Genomic DNA, 16152 nt, shown 5'->3' with positions numbered 1-16152 from the left:
ACACCGCAACACAGCTCTAGGAATTCACTAAAAATAATGACGGTGACAGTACCGACTGTGCTACACCCAGTAAGACGGTAAAGAGCCGCCCACAGGCCACCTCATCCCACGTCACTTCCTGCCGTCCTTCCCCTTTCTTGTCTTCTTGCTCTTTCTGCTCCAGCCACACTGGCCCTGCTGTCCCCTGAGGATCTGGCTGAGGGCTGGGACACCTTCTCTGAGGACAGCAGCAGCCACTGTGGCCCTGACTTGGCGGGTTTCCCAGGACCTGTTGCCGGGAACTCCTGCCAGCCCGGGGTGCACTCCTGTGCCTCTGCGGGGCTGGCTGTGTGTGCCCCGGTCACCACCTCCCCAAGACCAGCTCTCCCCGCCCCCACACCTCCTACCCTGAATTCCCTGGCTTTTCTCCTTGGCCCTGATGGCTTCCTAATGTTCCATATTTTTTTTTTATTTATTTACTTTGTTTTTCCCTCCAGGTACACATGCTAGGATGCAAGCTCCATGAGGACATATATTTTGGCTCCTTGGCACTACTATGTCCCCAGCACTTAGAACAGCACCTGCCATAATGGGAGAGTTCAATAAATATTTGTCAGGTCCAATGAAGGGGGGGTTGATATTTACTCATCATTTTCTATCTGAAATGCATTATGCGGAGACATTCTGTGCGTAGCAATTGATGTCTGTCCTTCTGGGTACAAAATGTGGACATGGTTTTGTTTTTATAGAATCACACCAAAACCCGGGAGAGTTCCCAGTCTCTAGGACCTGGAGAAACTTCATTCCATCTTTAGAGCCTCTCCCTTATCCCTAGACCTGAGCCCACATCCCCTGATGGAAGGGGAGCCCTGGGCGTCCCCTGCAGAGAGGACGAGGCTGTTCAGCCCTTTCTGTAATCACGACCCCCTCCCCCCACCCCGGGGCTCTGTCTTATTGCTGGTTGGTCAGAGTGGCCTATTTCCAGGTGAGCAGCTCCTCTCCTGGGCAGGCTTGGCCACCGTGTCCTCTACTAAGTCCCGGGTGACACTCTTATCTCTGAGTTTCCAGCCATTTCTAGATTTACAGTCTCCGCTCTGGGGTGGATGGATGGATTGGCTGTTCTTCAAGCAATCGGATCTCAGAGTCGCCACTGTCCACCGACACTCCATGGCAGGAGCACGGGCAGAGGCCAAAGCCTGCAGATTGTGACCACAACAGTGACGATGTCAGTAATAGTAACGGCCTTTCACTGATTCACTCAGAGAGCGTCTATGCGCCACCTGGAACTTGGTCGGCAACGGGAATGACCTGGAACTTAGAAAGAGATGGACACCATGAAGGAAATTTGGAAAGAGGACAGGGAGTCCCTGTGAGCTGGGACGAAACGCTACACTGTCCCCACGAAATTCAGGGCCCGTCTAAGCCACCCCCAGCAGCCAATGCAAGTTTTGTTTCTGGCGCCCACATGGACTCTGACCCCGGGGGTCCGCGGGCAAGGCCTCTCAGCAGGGGCTGCCGGGTAGGGGGTCCCTGTGACTCAACAATGGGCCCTTCTTCTCCAGGGTTACCCTGGGCCTCTAGAACCCAGGAGCTTAGAACCCGCTGCGGAGGCTGCCCTGGCCCCAGTGTGCTCAGGGAGGCCTGCGTTTCTGCCCCTGGATTTCCTGCTCCGAACACGAGGGGAAGCCAGGAGCCTGCTCTGAAGGCCACCACCTCCCAGAGGACCATGGGGTTTGCAGCCCCGGCTCAGCTTGGCCCCAGCAGCCCTGAGAGAATCGCAGCTTCCCTCAGGTATGAGCGACGGTGGTGAAAATGGCAAACGGGAGGCTGGGCCTCCCACAGCAGCCTCCCCTCTGCCAAAGGTCATCAATTCAAGATGGCTACACAGTCGGATCAATTAGGGGGCTTAAAAAAAAAAGACACCCAGACAAACCCCACCCCAGACCTGTTAAACTAGAAGCTGCTGGTTTGGGGTAAAACTCCCCAAGAGATTCTAAGGTGCAGTCCTAGGTAAGAACCAAGGAAATGGGTCCCATGGGGTGTGTTGCAAGAATTAAATTAGGTGATCCATTCAATCATTCATTCATTCAACAAACATCCATTGAGCTTTCAAATCAGCTTCAGGAACTCAGCTAGGAGATGCAGGAGCAGCTATGAATAATCGCATTTAAGTTAAATTTAAAAAAAATAAGGTGAACTCAGACAATAACACAAAACAGGAAGCGATCACTTGTGATACAGCAGAACATGCTAGAAGCAGGGGTGGGTGAGACCCAGTGGCCGGGGGGACCCCTCCGCTGAGCTGGTATTTCAGCTGGGACCTGAGGGACCAGCAAAGGCTAAAGAAGTGGAATCAGGAAGTCATAGACAGAGGCGAAGGTCCCGGGGCAGGGGGGAGGAGACCGGGTGTCTGCCAAGCCAGTGAGGGGACAGTGCTGAGCCACAGGAGGTCACCTGGGCAGACCAGAGCCCCGTGGGCCTGACAGGCCGCAAGGCAGGGCTTGGGCGGTGTGTGATGGCAAGCCCTGCAGCCTGTTAATGAGCATAGAGCTCATCTAATCCGTTTAAAGTGGGAATCTCTAATGGCTGCTTGGGGGGAGGGTAAGGGGGAGATGGAGAGTTGAAGCAGAGAGACCAGCAGGGGGACAGCAGCACCATCCAGACAGGACAAGACATGATGGTGGCCGGGGACATGGGGGTCTCTGTGGAGAGCCGAGGGACAGGATGGAGTTTGTGCTCGGCACCCTGTCTGCCTGGTAACTGGCCACTCGATGAGCAATTCTCATTAAGAGTGGCCCATGCCTGTCATCCCAGTGGGCTGGGGAGGCTGAGGCAGGAGGATGGCGAGTTCAAAGCCAGCCTCAGCAACAGTGAGGCGCTAAGCAGCTCAGTGAGACCCTGTCTCTAAATAAAATACAGAATAGGGCTGGGGATGTGACTCGGTGGTTGAGTGCCCCTGAGTTCAATCCCTGGTAGCCTGCCCCCCAAAATAGTTTCCCCTCATGCCAATTCCCCTATTGGGAGGTGACACTGGAGCTGAGCTTGGGGTTTGTACAGCTAGGCAGTGCCTAGGGAGAGGGGGTCACAGAGGGACCAGGGGGATGCCAGGCTCAGGAGCAGGTGCAGGAGAATAGGGTCCACTGCCCTGAGAACAAAGGGGCAGGCACAGAGGTGACAGAGGGCACACTGGAGGACCAAACCGGAATAGGGTTCAGGGTGTGAGGGGACCTCTGAGATGATACGGAGCCAAGCCTGGGCTTGGGAGGGTCTCGACAGGGAGAGCAAGAGGGGCGAGGAGAGAGGAAGGGAAGGAGTCCCCCTGTCCCACTCCTGGGAATGCAAATAGGTCACGTCTTTGCTTCAGTCAGAGGACACCTTGTGCACGAAGCTTTCCAGGGTCCCCACATTGAAAATGTTGGGGTCCCCTTTCCCCACAGCTTAACACAGCCCCTTATCTACACCCCCTCTGCCCTTACCAGGGTCCGATACACCGTCTCTCTACCCGTTCATCTCCTGCGCCGCAGACCAGGACTAGAGGTCTGTTTGGCTCACTATGGTGTCCCCTGTCACCTAGACAGGCGTCACAATCTCCAAAACATTTGGTGAAGCCACAAGCAAATGAATGAGTACGTGAGACAGAGGGAGGTGCCCAAGGTAGCAGCAAACCTGGCCCCTTCCCCGGGAAGGGGCAGAAGCCCCAGGGAACTGTCAGGGGAGAGTGTGAGGGTGAGCCGGCCGCCCCGGTCCCCCTGCTCATGCTCAGATGCTCAGCCACCCCCTGAGCTGAGCTGGCTCTGCAGCCACCCTCAGGTCACCAACTCAAGCTCCTCTTTCCTCCAGGGAGTGGCCTTCAGACCCTCAGAGAGGTGCTCTCAACCCCTTGGCACTTTTCCAAATGGCCCCCTCCAGCCGGGCCAGGCTCCTGGGTTCCAAGGAGGTATGGAGGGGAGGGTCAGTGTCAGGCCTGGGAGAGTTCCAGGTGGTTCACTCAACTAAGGAAGCATCGTTCTACCCCGTTTTCTGCAGAATGGAAAGTGAACACCACCGACACTCTAGTGCCTCGGTGGGCTCCTGCCTCCCTGGAGGCAAAGACCGGGGAGAGCACTTCTCCAGCAAGCGACAGGCTCAATGAACAAACAAGCTAGGAAGTAAATTAGTTCTGAAAACCAAAGACCTGCCAGGGCTCATGAGTGGTATGCCACCTGGTGGGTCCTGGGACATGGCGGATCACTGGTGACCCTCCAACCTGGTCAGCAGTACTGAGCCTTTTGGCTGAGACATGGGACTTGAATCCTGGGCACCACTCAGCATTCCAGAAAACCAGGCTGCCCACCTGGCCTTCTCCTCACCTCGGCTCTCTGTCTCTGTTGATTTCCTTGGATCCTGTGGCTTAGCAAACTAAAGCCCGGTGCCACAGAATTACCCAGAAGAGGCTTTAGAGATGTAATCATCGGTGACAGTACATGCATCTCATTCGGATCCAAATTCAAACAAAATTTTCTAAAGTGATCAGGGTAATTTGCACGCTGACGGGATAGTTGATGATTTGAAGATGTGATATTTTGTTAAGTACGATCATGGTATCCTGGTCATGTGATCTTTAAAAAAAAAAAAAACCCTTGTCATGTAGGGATTCTTAGTGAAATATTTATGGGTGAAATGTACAGTGCCTGAGACTGGCTTCCAAATAATCTAGGGCAGAGTGTTGACGGGGCTATAAATGATAAGATGGATTGAGACAGTAGCTGAAGTTGAAGGATGGATACCACCTTGGGGACAGAGCGTACCATTCTTTCTATTTTTGTGTGGGTTCCAAATCTCCCAAGTAAAAAGCTAAAACAAAATGGCGAACATAGAATCATCTTGGGAAACTTTGAAATGTCTAGATATTTGAGGTCTTACCCTGAGCAATTCTGAATGAAATTGGTCTTGGGTGAGATGAAGCAGCTAAAATCCCCCCAGGGGATTTTAATATATTATCAGAGTTAAAAAATGAGAACTAAGCACCAAAAATCTGTGGAGTCTGATTCCATTTATGCTTAAAAAATGTGCATTCAAAGTGTGTCCAAATAGGTATTTTCAATGTTTGTCAAGATTCACTCCAAGTTACCTACAGCTTTCCCAGTGGTGGAATTATGAAAGAGATATTTTTTTGGGGGGTGGTCCCAGGGATTGTATTCAGGGGCACTCGACCACTGCACCACATCCCCAGCCCTATTGTGTATTTTATTTAGAGACAGGGTCTCACTGAGTTGCTTAGCACCTCACTTTCGCTGAGGCTGACTTTGAACTTGCGATCCTCCTGCCTCAGCCTCCCGAGCTGCTGGGATGACAGGTGTACACCCCTGCGCCTGACGTGGAAGAGATTTTTATTTTCTACTTGACATATGATTGTGTTGTTTGCAACATTGACAAGTGTGAACTTTGAAAACAAAATATTTACACTTGAGAATATTTCAAAAACCAGATGGAGGTTTCCTGCAAGGTAAACCGTCACAGGGGCATTCGAGCAGAAGCCGAGGAGCGGGATGCGTGGGGCGTGGTTGGCAGAGGGGTCGCTGGGAGGCGGTTTGGGGATTGAGCCAGTGGTCTATGAGGTCCTGGGGCTCTGGAATGGGCACCATCTCTGCAGAGTTTTCACCTGGTGGCCGGGAGGCCTGTGGGTTCCAGTGGCTGCTCTGACTGGTGCCCAGTGGCTCTGAGCTTCCCCAAGCTGTCCCCCACCCTGGGACTGGAGTTATCCTAATATCTGACCTTTGTCCAGGGCTTCTGCCAAGCTGTGGCGTGGCTGGAAGGCAGGTGCCTGCTCAGTGCCCACTTCCCCTGGGCATAGGAGGCGGGCAGGCAGTGGGGAGTGGTGCAGGGCCGGCCTCCTGTGTGGACAAAGGCTGTCTCCCTCTCTGCCCTGTAGGACAGCCTTGGGGCTCCTCTACCTGCTGCTGCTGGCCTCTTGTGCATCCCCTGGCCACAGCCTATCAGAGGAGTACACCAGCGTCTCCAGGTTCAACTTCTCCCCACCCCTGCGCATCCCAGAGGAGCACAACCTGCTGGTCCTGAACACCATCAGCCTGCCCGTGATGCTGAACCAGACCCGCTTCCTCTTGGTGCTCTTCCGTGAGTCCCCACCCCCAGGGTGATGGGAGATGAGTGGGTGGTGCCCGCCTGCCTGCTTCTGGGGGTGGGCAAGGGGGCAGAGTTTTATATACCACAAAGTGCCTAAGGACACGTAATCAATGTCTTCCAAAAGTTAACCTAGGTGCATCGTGCCCAATTTCCAGATGCGGACACTGAGGTCCGGGTGATTGAAGCACATTGCTGGATACCACGCTGACGCTTCAGTCGGGGTTTATAGGGGACTCCCGTGTCCCACCCAAGGCCAGGAGCCAGGTTTTGCCTGCAGATGCCTTTACTGTCCTGAGCCTCAGTGTCCTCCTCTGTGGAGTTGGCATGAATGTCATGACCTCGCTGGATGATCGGGAAGAGTAGATCAGAAGGGTTAAATTCCGGAACCCATCCAGAGAGAACCAACCACTGTGGTTGTGCCCAGGCTCTCGAGAGAGGGTTCCCAGGCCTTCACCTCTGCCGTCCGAGCTGGGCACACACGTCTCTGCTCTTTGGACTGTTTTCTTCCCCTCAGCAGACATTTCGGGGGATAGAATGGGCACGGGGCTGCACCTGGGGTCAGAGTGTGAGGGATTTTCATAACAGTTTTCACAGTGGGAGGGGGTCACTGCGTGCAGCCGTGTCCTAAGCCCCTCAGGAAATGTGAAGTCATTTGATGTTGTAGTCCAGGGTCAGGGGCACTGTTCCACCTCCCTTTTTTAAAAAATATTTTTTATTAGTTCTCATCAGTTATCCAGGACAGTAGAAAGCTCTTTGATTCGTTGTACACAAATGGAGCCGAACTTTTCGCCTCCCTGGTTGTACATGAAGCAGTCACACCATTCATGCCATCATACATGTAATGATGTCCGTCTCATTCCACCACCTTTCCTACCCCCTGGCCCCCTCTCCTCCCCTCTCCTTTGCCCCATCCAAAGTTCCTCCACTCATCCCATGCCCCTCCCATTAGGGATTAGCATCCACTTATCAGAGAAAACTTTCGGCCCCTGTATTTTGGGGGGGGATTGGCTTATATTATGATAAAATCATGATATTCTCTAACTCCATCCATTTACCTGCAAATGCCATGATTTTATTCTCTTTGAATACTGAGTAATATTCCATTGTGTATATATGCCACAGTTTCTTTATCCACTCATCTATGGAAGGGCATCTAACTTACTTCCACAATTTAGCAGTTGTGAATTGTCCTACTATAAACATTGAAGTGGATGCACCACTGAACATCCAGGTGCCTATAGGATTCACCTAATTTTTTTTTTTTTTTATAGCTGAGAACACAGACACTCAGAGAGTCCAAGTGATTTACCCAAGGTCACACAGTTCAAATGGGGACTACAGAACCCATAGTAAACCATTTTCCTCATGGAAAGATCTGGAGAATGCAGAAAGGAGGTGTGAACATGGAGTCAGACTCTGTCCTGCCTTCAGAGCTGCTTTTGGAAATGGCTGGCTCCATGTCAACCCTCAGGGTGTGCTCCTAGGGCTTTCCAGGCCTGACTAGCACCCAGGCTCCCCAGATGAGCAGGACTTGGCTGCAACACGGGGCACCTAACAACCTCTGACTCCCGGGTTTACTGAGGCTGGGTGGAGAGAGTGTGCTGGCACAGGGGGAGGGAGCTTGAGATGCTGGCTTCTGTTGTCACAACCACTGTAGTTCCCCGTCTGGACAACCTCTGCAGGTAGCTGTGGTGCCAAAGTGGGTGAGTGTGCTGTCACTCGCCCCGAGTGGCACTCAAAGCAGGAGCAGTGATTGATTGTGCTGTTCTTCACCCTGACACTCAGGCCTGCTGTACCAGGCTGGGGATGGTCTTTGCAAGGGCCCCCTGGTTTCTGCTATCAAGGACTTTCCTATTTAAGCCAGGAATGTGGCAAGGCACAGACTTTTTAATGCACGTCGTTAACTAGTCCAAACCGTACCCTTTGGTGCCCCAGGGTGAAGAAGCACTGGTTAGGCCTGTGGTCAGGTGGCCTCCCAGCCTCAGCAGCTGAGCAGCCTTCTCTGGCTTGGATCCTGCTTCCTGTTGTGCAGAGGATTCCTGAGCTAAAGCCAAGGCATCTGGAAACTTGGGATTTGCTTTGACGTGAGAGAAATCCTGTTTGGCTTCCCAGTGAGGCCCTGGACAGTCTTTGGTGGGAACAGTGCTGCAGGCCTCACACGGTCACCCACACAGCACTTGAGTTTATGATCCCTGTTAGAAATTCTGGTCTTCCAAACCTCCTTCCTCTTTCCTTGTCTCTTATTTGATGCATTGTCTCTGAGTGATGTCACTCCTAGGAGGAGTAGGGGGATGTGACAGTAGCAATAGCTCAGTTTTCTTGAGTCCCAGGTCTTCCCCAGCAGCCACTTCAAGGCCACACGAGTCCTGTTCTCTTTGTGTTCTTCAGACTGACAGTTCTCGGAAGGAATGTTTGATGGACTCATGTTTGCCTCCACCCAATAGGGAGCATGCGCTTTTTTGTCAATCCCTTCAAATGGTTCTAACCCTTGGACATCCCTCCATCTCAGGCTGTTAATGGTTGTCTTAAACGTAAGAGCAAGACGCATGCCTGGTCTTACTTCAAACCTGCTGAGCAAAACCTGGAAGGAGAGGTTCAGTCTGGGCCTCTGCCTTTACACAGGAGGGCAGGCACTTCCGCTGTGCCTGATGGCTCCTCCATCCAGTTCTGCCCATCCCTCATCCACACCAGGACTTGGGCCTTAGCTCTTGTTGTTTCTGAGAAAAGTCAAGAACCCTGCAGCTCCAATATGCATGCTGTGGAATTGTGAGTTGTTTGCACAGGTCAAATATCCAAACCATCTTCTCCTTTTGGCTGGGGCCCTCATCTCTGAGTTCTGAATCCTCAACGTGAGTGTAGACAGGTGTAGAGCCAGCCCAGCATGCACCTCGACACACTTTTACCCTTTGAAAAATGGAGCCGCAGGTGGTCAGGCTTGGGGAACCTGTTCTGTCCCCAGGAGAATGCACAGCTCTCTGTCCAGTGCCGCTTCTATTTTAATCGGGGCAATATGTCCTGTTCTTGGTTCTTTGGGTCTTTTAACTCAGGGACTGACAATGAACCTGGGGTTACAGAGCAGCCAATCAATTTTGCATTCTTTAACTGCACTGGATCACAACCAATTTGAATATTTTCAATAATTCCCCTCAGAGGGCACTTCCTAGCAGGGCTCCACACCAGCAGAGGTCTGGTTATCCAGAGACACTCAATTACCCTCATTACGTCTGAATCATTGATTCCTGCCAATACTCCATTTAGTTCAAAATGAGTTCTCCAAAACTGGCTGGCCTTCTAACGTGACCTTTGGAAAAATTAATCACTCAGGGGAAAGCATTCTAAAAGCCTTTTCCCCCCATGGTTAAATCGGCTCTTTATAAAGAGCATGTTTTAGGCCTCAGGGACTTCCCTAACATCTCACACCCTTAACTAAAGTCCAGCTTCTCTCTTCTCATCTCTGAGGACCAGTCCCAAGGAGTGTGGGAGACCTCAGCGCCTTGGATTTGATCCCAGACACCTGTCTCTTCCCACATCCTGCGTCCCTGCAACAGGACGGCAATACAACCGATGTCAGGGTCAAAACCCTCAAGGTTGCTCTCGATTCCCCTCTATTCTCCCATCCAACCCGCCAACATGCCCTGTGTCCTGAAGTGACCCCCATGGTCTCCAGTTCTCCCCCTGCCTCAGTCCCACCCTCTTCATTCCCTGTAGGAACCTCCTCCCTAACCACAGGCCGCAGGCCCAAGAGTTCTTTCTAAATGCAAATCTGGTTGAGTCACTCTCTGATTATAACCCGAAATGGTTTTCCAAAACATCAGACTTCTGAACTTGGCCACAAAGTCCTCCATGGGGTGCAGCCCAGACCTGCTGCCCCTTGCCCCTGAACACTGCCCTTCACCCTGAGTTACCTGTGGTCGGCAGAATGTTCGCCCTGGCCAGGCCCCTGGCCTCTGTGTTTGCAGTCCTCCCGCCTCTAGCCTCCTTCCTGAACTTCCTCACCAGGACTGTGAGACCCAGCTCCTGGACAAGAGGCTATTTTCACATCTGCTCCATCGTAGACGGGAGGAGGTCGCCCCACTCCATCACGCAAGGGACTTGCCCTGCGCCTCCTCCTTCTTGTAGCACACATTGTGCAGGATCAAAGCTGCTTTTCAACTTGGCGCTCCCCGGGAGCTACTATCTGGCCCTGTGATTGGGACATGGCAGGTCTGCACAGGTGTTGAGTGAATAAACAAATGAATGATTGCACGCATAAGATGTTGTATCCTGTGGCCCACACTTTCCCTCCATGAAAGTTCCCTTGAATGAGTTCAGGAGAAAAGGAAAGGCCCCCTGTACTGGGAGTGGCTCAGAGAAGCCTCAGGAGTGGACACTGGGTCCCTGAGGTCGTCACTCCTTGCCCCTAGGGCAGAGGGGGCAAGAGTCTGTGCTGGGAATGCACGGGATGGTGACGGTGGCCAGGATGATGAATGCGAAGATGGTGGTGATGGTTCGGCAATGCTGATGGACATTGGCAGTGACAATGACTATAATGACGACGTGTAGGGGTGACAGTGACATCTCTTTATCTAGCACCTGTGCTCGGGCACTGCACTTGGCACCAGAGTCCCCATCTTACACATGAGACAAAGAAGTCTCACCAAGGTCCGACCATTTATCTGCTCAAAGTCCTACAACTGGCAGACGGGGAAGCCGGGGCTGCAGGCAGGTCTGATACCCACACTGGTGGCCGCCCATCCCGCAGCACGGTGCTGACCCTGGGAACACTCAGTACTTATTTACTCATTCATTACTGTCTCGAGGGGGCAAAGTTGCGATGTACGCAGTCGAGGGGAGAAATAAAGAATGTCCACTCATTTCTGCCCCTTTCAATGCTTTATTCACTCAGATTACTCAACACAGTTTCACTCTATAGGTTCTGAATCAAGAAGACGACAATCCTCAATGCTAGGCGCTGCAGTAGACACGATCAATCCACAGCAAACACCTCTAGATTAATTCCAAGCACTGCAAACACCTAATCAGGACAGGCTAACGACAGACATTCCCTCCGCAGGCTAAGCTCAACGGTCTGAAGTCTTAGGCTTGGAGTCCAGCAGATGCACACTCACTGAGGCCGCGGTGGTCAGGCCCGGAACCAAGGCGGGCTTCTCCTGGCGTGGAGTGGACGCCCGGTTGAGGAGAGGGTCCTGGGAGGAGCTGTGGCTCTCACCAGGGGCAGACGAGGCGGTAGAGGTTGAGAGCGGGCGAGGATCACGCAGAGGCTCAGGAACGATGATAAGTGATGGGATGTCAGGGCCTCATCAGGGACTCCAGCTCGAGAGCATCCTTATTTCGACTAGCTGAATCCCTGTTCATCAGCTCTATCATTTATACTAAATTTGGGGGCTTTTGACCACCACCCCCGCCCCCGTCAATTCTCATCAGCTACCACCAGATTTCTCAGTGACATCATTCACCCTGGGGTCAGAAACATCTGGTCTGGAGGTCTCCACCCTGATCTTCCCACCTTTCCCTCTTCACCAAGCTGGGACAACCTGCCAGGGGCTTCACTCTGTTAATCAGGGTGAGGGAAAGTGACTTGTTTGAGGCCATACTGGAGGGCTCTGTGGATGTGCCTGGTAAAATTGGTGTATCATATGGTTAAAAATACTATGAAGAAAACAGTGGGTAGCACAAAAGGGTAGATGGAGGCTGTAATTTTAAACAGAGCGGCCAAGGAAGGCTTTCCTGTGAGGAAGCAACCCATGAAGACATCTGAGATTTCAGGCAGAGGGAACAACATGTGCAAAGGCCCTGGGGTGGTGAGCGTACCAGTATGGCTAAAGCTGTATGCTGAAGACTAGAGTAGGAGAAAATGAGGTCAGATGGATGAAGTCACATCCTCAGGGACCTTATAGACCAGGGGGATGGTCAGAACAATTTGTTGGCTGGGTCTGGAAGAACTACAAGGTTGGGATGACCGTGCTGAAGTCCAGATGGACAGTGAGCTCTGCTGACTAGTAGTAGCCCTAGAGTGTGGCAAGAGTGATGCTCTGAGTGTTTTTCCATTATTTGATCTGAAGTTTAATCAAACGCCAAGTTTCTCATCCTCAGTCCTACTGATATTTTAGCTGGATGATTCTTTGTTTGGGGGATGGCCCTGTACATTGTCAAAGATTGAGTAGCATCTCTGGCCTCTGCTCACCAGAAGGCCAGGGCATCCCTTCTCCAACTGGGACCACCAAAAGCATCTTCAGATGTTGCCAATGTCCTGCATTGAGGACCACCAGGCTAACACAAGGCAGGCTCCGGCACCCTGTGCTGGGACCTCATCTCCATCGGCCACCCTCACACCCGCCGATTAGCTACCCCCTGCATCATGCTGACTGCTCAGAAAAGGGAACCCAGGGCCATCTGAAATCCCAGGCCCCTCAGTCCCAGCACACCCACGTCGCAGGCACACAGTCAGGGAGCTGCTGCCCAGTCTAACAGCATCCCAGGACCATTTACTGATTCTGAAACTGCATGAGAGCCACGCCATTAGATGGGAGTTTGGGTCTGGTTTTGTTTCTCTCCAGTAGCCTCACCACTTACTGGAGATACGGTCTCCAAGGGACCCTCCCTGCCCAGAGAGCACCTGCTCGGAGCAAGGCCAAAAGCTCTCCACCTCTGTCCTCACAACGGCTGATGCTTATTGAGCATCCTGGGGCCATATTGGCACCAAAGCTTTGCCCTAGAGCAGATGCAGGGTCTGGTAGGATCCCCAGGACCTGAGGGAGGTGGCTCTGTGGGGAGCTCAGCCTGCGTCACTGGGGCCTGTGTCACTGCTCCGCCCCAGAGACTCCCTGAACTGTCTCCCCGCCCTGACCAAACTGGCACTTCCAAGGGCCGGGGCAGGAAGTAGGCAGAGACACCCGAGGGATGGGCATCTGTTTCACCTTTAAGAATCTGGAATTCAAGATTCCAGAGCCCCAGAGGTGAAACCAGCAGGCAAACTTTAAAAAGAGGGACGTTAGGAAGCAGGACCACAAATCATAGAGCGGGCTTGTTGCTCCCGTGGGCCCTCCTGGAGCAGGGAACTGGGAGCTGCACCCCATCGTTCTGTTCTAAGGAAAATAGACATTTTTTGGACAAAGTGCCTGATTTGGTAGTTGGAGCATGGCTCTAGGAGAGCATCAGCCTTGGAGTCAATGTCAGCCTAACCGCTTACTAGCTGTGAGATCTGACCCTTCCATTTCCTTGCCTGTGATTATAGATGATCACTCTCAGGGTTGTCTGCAGATAAACTAAGACAATAAGTGCATGGAATGCTTAGCAAAGTCTTGCCATATTAGTGACCAATGAATGTTATTGTTCTTATTATTTTGTTATCATCATCACCACCACCACCATCACCATCACCATTGTCACCATTACCACCACCACCACCACTACCATCATCACTGTCACCATTATCACCACCACCATCACCATCACCACCACCACCATCATCATTACCACCATCACCACCACCATCACCACCACCACCATCACCACCATCACCATCACTACAAGAGAGGCAAACCCCCTCTGCCCCTGGCCATTGATTGGGGGTTTAATGATAGTGAGGGTTCATTTCCGGCTCTACTACAGGAGCAGGTGTGCTATTGGAAATGGGGTGAGCGCCAGCTGTCCCCGGGCCCAGCTTCTGACCGTGCTTTACGAAGACCTCCCTGTTGGGCTTGGGCTTTCCCCAGCAGAGAGGTGACCTGCACTTTCTGCAAGTGCTCTAGATGGACAGAGGGTTGGGAAGAGAGTGTTCTGGCTTGGAAGGGAATCAGTGGCCCTCTGCCCTGGCCTGGCCCACCTGCCTTACTCAGACCTGGGGAGGTGAGGGACTGTCACTATGCCATCATGAGGAAGAAAGGCAGACTGGGGTGCCACTTAGTGCCCTCCCATGTAGGACAGAGAGGCTTCTCCCAAGGTCAAGGTCACATGCCACTCTGAGAGTCTGTTTTCAGAAAAGGGCTCCCAGCACGGCCCAGCACTGTGATCTTCCAAGGAATCCAGAGCATGATACACCCTACCTTCACCTGCACCCCAACACACCCTCTCCCGGGCGGGGGGCTGTCTCTGCCTGAGGTTTTCCTGCCACATTACAGGAGGCTCCAGGGCATGGGAGGGATTCACTGCTACCTCTAGAACATTCCACCAGGGGGCGCTCACGAGGTCTCCCTTTTCTCTCGCTCCTTCTTTCTGCCTTCACACTTCTGACCACAGGAATTTTACAACTGTAATAACCGCAGTAATAAGGTGCTGTGAACTTACCTTGGGCCAGGTAAGTTCACCTGCGTAGTAGAGGTCAGAGAACAGGAACTCTGCCACCAGACCAGTGGGGTCATGGGGTCATGACGATGATGATGATGATGATGATAACAATAATCATAATAATGATGACCACACAGGTTTATTGGGAGGAATAAATGGCTTAACACATGTAAAGTTCTAGCCTATAAGAAGCACGACCACACAGTTGCTTGTTAAATCTCACTGGACTCTCACAAGGCCATGAGGTAGCCCCTATTATTTTTTCACATCTTACACTAAGGTAGAACTTAGAGTAAGCTGCCCGAAGTTGTATTTCTGGTGTTACTGGACCCCCTCCCAAGGAGTCCCATTTCATAACCCATCGTGTCCACGTTCCGTCACATTCCGGAAACTTAACTCCTCAGCAGTGAGCTCCAGGAGCCTTGGGAGATGGGGTGGGTACGGAGGCCCTCACTAGCTCTGTCTTCCTGTTGGCTGTTTCAGACAACCCATCCTCAAAGCAATCCAGGAACCTGGCTGAGGAGCTGGGAGAAGCTGTGGAGATCATGGGCAAGGGCAAGAATGGTCTTGGCTTTGGCAAAGTCGACATCACGGTGGAGAAGGAGCTTCAACAGGAGTTTGGCGTGAAGAAGGCCCCGGAGTTGAAGCTATTCTTTGAGGGCAATAGGTCCCAGCCCATCAGCTGCAAAGGTAACGGGTTCAAGGGTCAAGTCGACTGTGTGCTCTCACAAAAAGCCTATTTGGCAACCGAGGCTGTGGGTGGGAGGTGCTGATCCTCATGGTCTCTCAGGGACCCCGTGTGGCGGTGGGCAGAGATGCGACTTAGGCAGTCGAGGGGGAGAAATAAAGAATGTCCAGGTGATTCGGCCCTTTTTAATGCTTTATTCACTCAGATCACTCAATACAACTCTGTGGGTTCTTAATCATGACAATCCTTAATGGTGGGCATTGTGATAGACATGCTCAATTTACAGCAAACACACTTAATCAAGACAGGCTCGTGACAGACATCCCCCTGCATGCGAAGCTCCAGTGCCAGTCTAAAGTCTCAAGCCTTGGGCTCTAAGTCCAGCAGACACACAGGCAGACCGAGGTCATCAGGTCAGGGGCCGAGGCAGGCTTCTCCTGGGGTGGAGCTGACGGCCGGCTGAGGAGAGGGTCCTAGGGAGAAGTTGCATTTCTCACCAGGGTCAAGATGCGGCTGTAGAGTTGAGAGCCGTGAGGAAGATACAGAGGATCAGGAAAACGAGGAGAAGAGTCGGGATGTCAGTCCAGGGTCCTCATCAGGCTCCCCGGCACGTGGGCATCAGTGTCGGCTGGCTGAATGTCTGTTCCTTTTTCTCCATCATTTATACTAAATTTTGGGGTTTCTGACGGCCCCTTTCAATCCCTAGCAGCTGCTACCAGATTTCTCAATAACGTCATTGGTCCTGAGGTTAAAGCATCTGCTCTGGTGGTCCCCCCCTGATTTTCTCACCTCTTGCCCTTATCAGGATGAGGGCAACATGACAGAGACTTCGCTCTGAGTTGGCCAGGGTTGTGAGAAGTGACTTGTTTATGTCAGGCTATGCCTGATGACCGTGTTGGAGGGCTCCGTAGGCGTGCCTGGTGGGACTGCAGGTTCAAACTGGAGTTTTAAAATGGAGTTGCTTAGGCTAAGGTCGAAGGCCATTCTTACACCCAGGGTCTTTCCAACTTGTGACTCCCCCTTCCTTTAGGGTCTTGGCACCACCTATTTCCCCCCAAGATCCAGCTAGCAGCTGG

General features: G+C 52.4%; 1 protein-coding gene across 1 annotated transcript in view; it reads left to right on the top strand.

The window, feature by feature from the left end:
• Positions 1–1705: 1705 nt before the first annotated feature.
• The window catches only part of Pdilt (protein disulfide isomerase like, testis expressed), a 35921-nt gene continuing 21474 nt past the window's right edge, over positions 1706–16152 (top strand). The window contains exons 1-3 of the mRNA XM_026402500.2: positions 1706–1770; positions 5891–6093; positions 14872–15078. Of these exons, the coding sequence (XP_026258285.2) occupies positions 1706–1770; positions 5891–6093; positions 14872–15078 (475 nt within the window). The remainder of the gene's footprint in view (positions 1771–5890; positions 6094–14871; positions 15079–16152) is intronic.

The sequence above is a fragment of the Urocitellus parryii genome, chromosome 9, assembly GCF_045843805.1.
Source record: "Urocitellus parryii isolate mUroPar1 chromosome 9, mUroPar1.hap1, whole genome shotgun sequence".
Classification (NCBI taxonomy): Eukaryota; Metazoa; Chordata; class Mammalia; order Rodentia; family Sciuridae; genus Urocitellus; species Urocitellus parryii.
The sequence above is the reverse complement of the archived record's forward strand: the minus strand, read 5'-3'. Positions and strand labels throughout refer to the sequence as shown.